General features: G+C 49.7%; 1 protein-coding gene across 1 annotated transcript in view; it reads right to left on the reverse strand.

Annotated features, from left to right (window-relative positions):
- The window catches only part of CTIF (cap binding complex dependent translation initiation factor), a 126,397-nt gene that overhangs the window by 804 nt on the left and 123,386 nt on the right, over window positions 1-2,207 (reverse strand). Inside the window, 1 exon segment of the mRNA XM_009647710.2 lies at window positions 1,728-1,781. Coding sequence (XP_009646005.1) covers window positions 1,728-1,781 — 54 coding nt within the window.

Genomic DNA, 2,207 nt, shown 5'->3' on the forward strand with positions numbered 1-2,207 from the left:
TGACTTCAAAGGGGGCAACGCGGGCTTTTTTTTAAAAAAAAAAAAAAAAAAAAAAAAAAAATCCCACCTAAAAATCATGCTATTGTCAAAACAAAGTGGAGGCTGTGATGTGGTGTTCCTGCCTTCTACCTGGCCCTTCATTTACGCGCTGATTCACAGCTGCCAGCGACTCCCAGTCATTAATGGGAATGAGAAGAGCACTCCCGTATGCATAACAAATCCTGCCCTGCCGAGATCTGCATTTATACCCGTCGTGCTGCTTCTCTGAGGACAGCCGAGGGTTTTTTTAGAAACAATTACTCCTTGGAGAGCCTCCATGGAGCAGCGTAAGCCCTAGCTGGCCCCACAGAGGAGAAGGTCCAAGCTTGGAGTGGACAGCAATGACTCCACCAGCGCAGAAGACTCACAAGACTTGAATGCAAAGCTCCCCAAAGTTCTAACCTTAAAAATGCAAGCTCTCCTCCCCAGCTGCCTGTTGCTTTGCTGAATTTCAACCATTCAGGCTGTGATTTCAACCAGGCTCTGCAAGGAAAGCATCCATCCCCACAGGCCAATCACTTCCCAAAAGCACAGTTAGTGAAACTCTGCCATACTTGCACCCGCATTTTTCTGCAAAGCTGCTGCTGAGCACAGCAAACCCTCAACGTGAGCCACGGGGCAGGGATTGCTCCACTAGAGGTGGTTTTGTGCTTAAAAAATAAATGCAGGGTCAGATTTGAAGGAACGAGGATGATATGATTTTGTGATGGGACCCCAGCTACCAAACTTTTTGCATCAATTTACATACATCAAAAGTCCAGCAATAAGAGACTCAAGGGCCATCTCTGGTCTTTTATCTACTCTGATGTCTTTTATCTACTCTGCTCTGGTGAAACCCCCCCCCTGCAGCCCTGCATCCAGCTCGGGGGTCCTCAGCATGGGACAGACCTGGACCTGTTGGAGCGGGGCCAGAGGAGGCCACAGCCATGGTCAGAGGGCTGGAACAGCTCTGCTGGGAGGACAGGCTGGGAGAGTTGGGGTTGTTCAGCCTGGAGAAGAGAAGGCTCTGGGCGGACCTGATTGTGGCCTTTCTGTGCTTAAAGGGGGCTTAGAAGAAAGATGGGGATGGACTTTTTAGCAGGGCCTGTAGGGATAGGACAAGGGGTGATGGTTTGAAACTAAAGGAGGGGAGATTCAGACTGGATGGAAGGAAATTGTTTACAGTGAGGGTGGTGGGACACTGGGAGAGGTTGCCCAGAGAGGTGGTGGATGCCCCATCCCTGGGAACATTCCAGGTCAGGTTGGATGGGGCTGTGAGCAACCTGATGGGGTTGAAGATGTCCCTGCCCATTGCAGGGGGGTTGGGCTAGATGGCCTTCAAAGGTCCCTTCCCACCCAAACCATCCTGTGATTTTATAATCCAAAGAGGCAACACAGCTGTTTGAGTTTGGAAACATCTGATAGCTGCTTGGCACGTGCATAGCCAAGACCACAAGGGGCAAAGCAATGAGGACTCAGAAAGGGCTGTCAGGCTCTGGAATGGGCTGCGCAGGGAGGTGGTCAAGTCCCCATCCCTGGAGGTCTTTAAAAGAAGGGTAGATGAGGTGCTTAGGGCCAGGGTTTAGTGGTGGGATGGCAGGGGTAGGGGAATGGTTGGGCTTGGTGATCTTAAAGGTCTTTTCCAACCTAGACAATTCTATGACTCTATGATTCTATGACTGGGGTGGGTGGTGCAGGTGCTTCCCTACCTCCATGGAGCAGCAAAGCACAGCATCTTCCTTCACATCCTGAGATTGCAACAACTGCAAAAGAGAGAAGACAGGCGGTGAGAAATGTGTGACCTCCTCCTCCCTTATGACCTTTCTTCCATCTCTTCGTCCAGCTTGGCTTTTGCCACTTCCAGGAGGAAAGGACAGAAAATCAGAAAGAGGGGAGGAAAGAGATTATCAAAACAAAAATTCAAGATAAACAGTGACAAAACATGGGGTAAAGGGTATCACCAGCGTATCCGCTGCTGGGAGCCAGCAAGTGGGGCAGAATACAGGGAACTTAGATTAACAGTGTTCAGAATAAATTGTATTTAGGTTACATGGCTTTTTTTATCCCACGGCAGGCAATGAGAAAACGCATTCGTTTCACATACACAGCGACTAAATACAACCATCAGATGACAATATTCAAGCAGCACAGCCCTCGGAGCGGCTGTTTGGAAGGGAAGGGCTCTGCCC

Source organism: Egretta garzetta, unplaced genomic scaffold, assembly GCF_000687185.1.
Source record: "Egretta garzetta isolate BGI_Z169 unplaced genomic scaffold, ASM68718v1 scaffold179, whole genome shotgun sequence".
Classification (NCBI taxonomy): domain Eukaryota; kingdom Metazoa; phylum Chordata; class Aves; order Pelecaniformes; family Ardeidae; genus Egretta; species Egretta garzetta.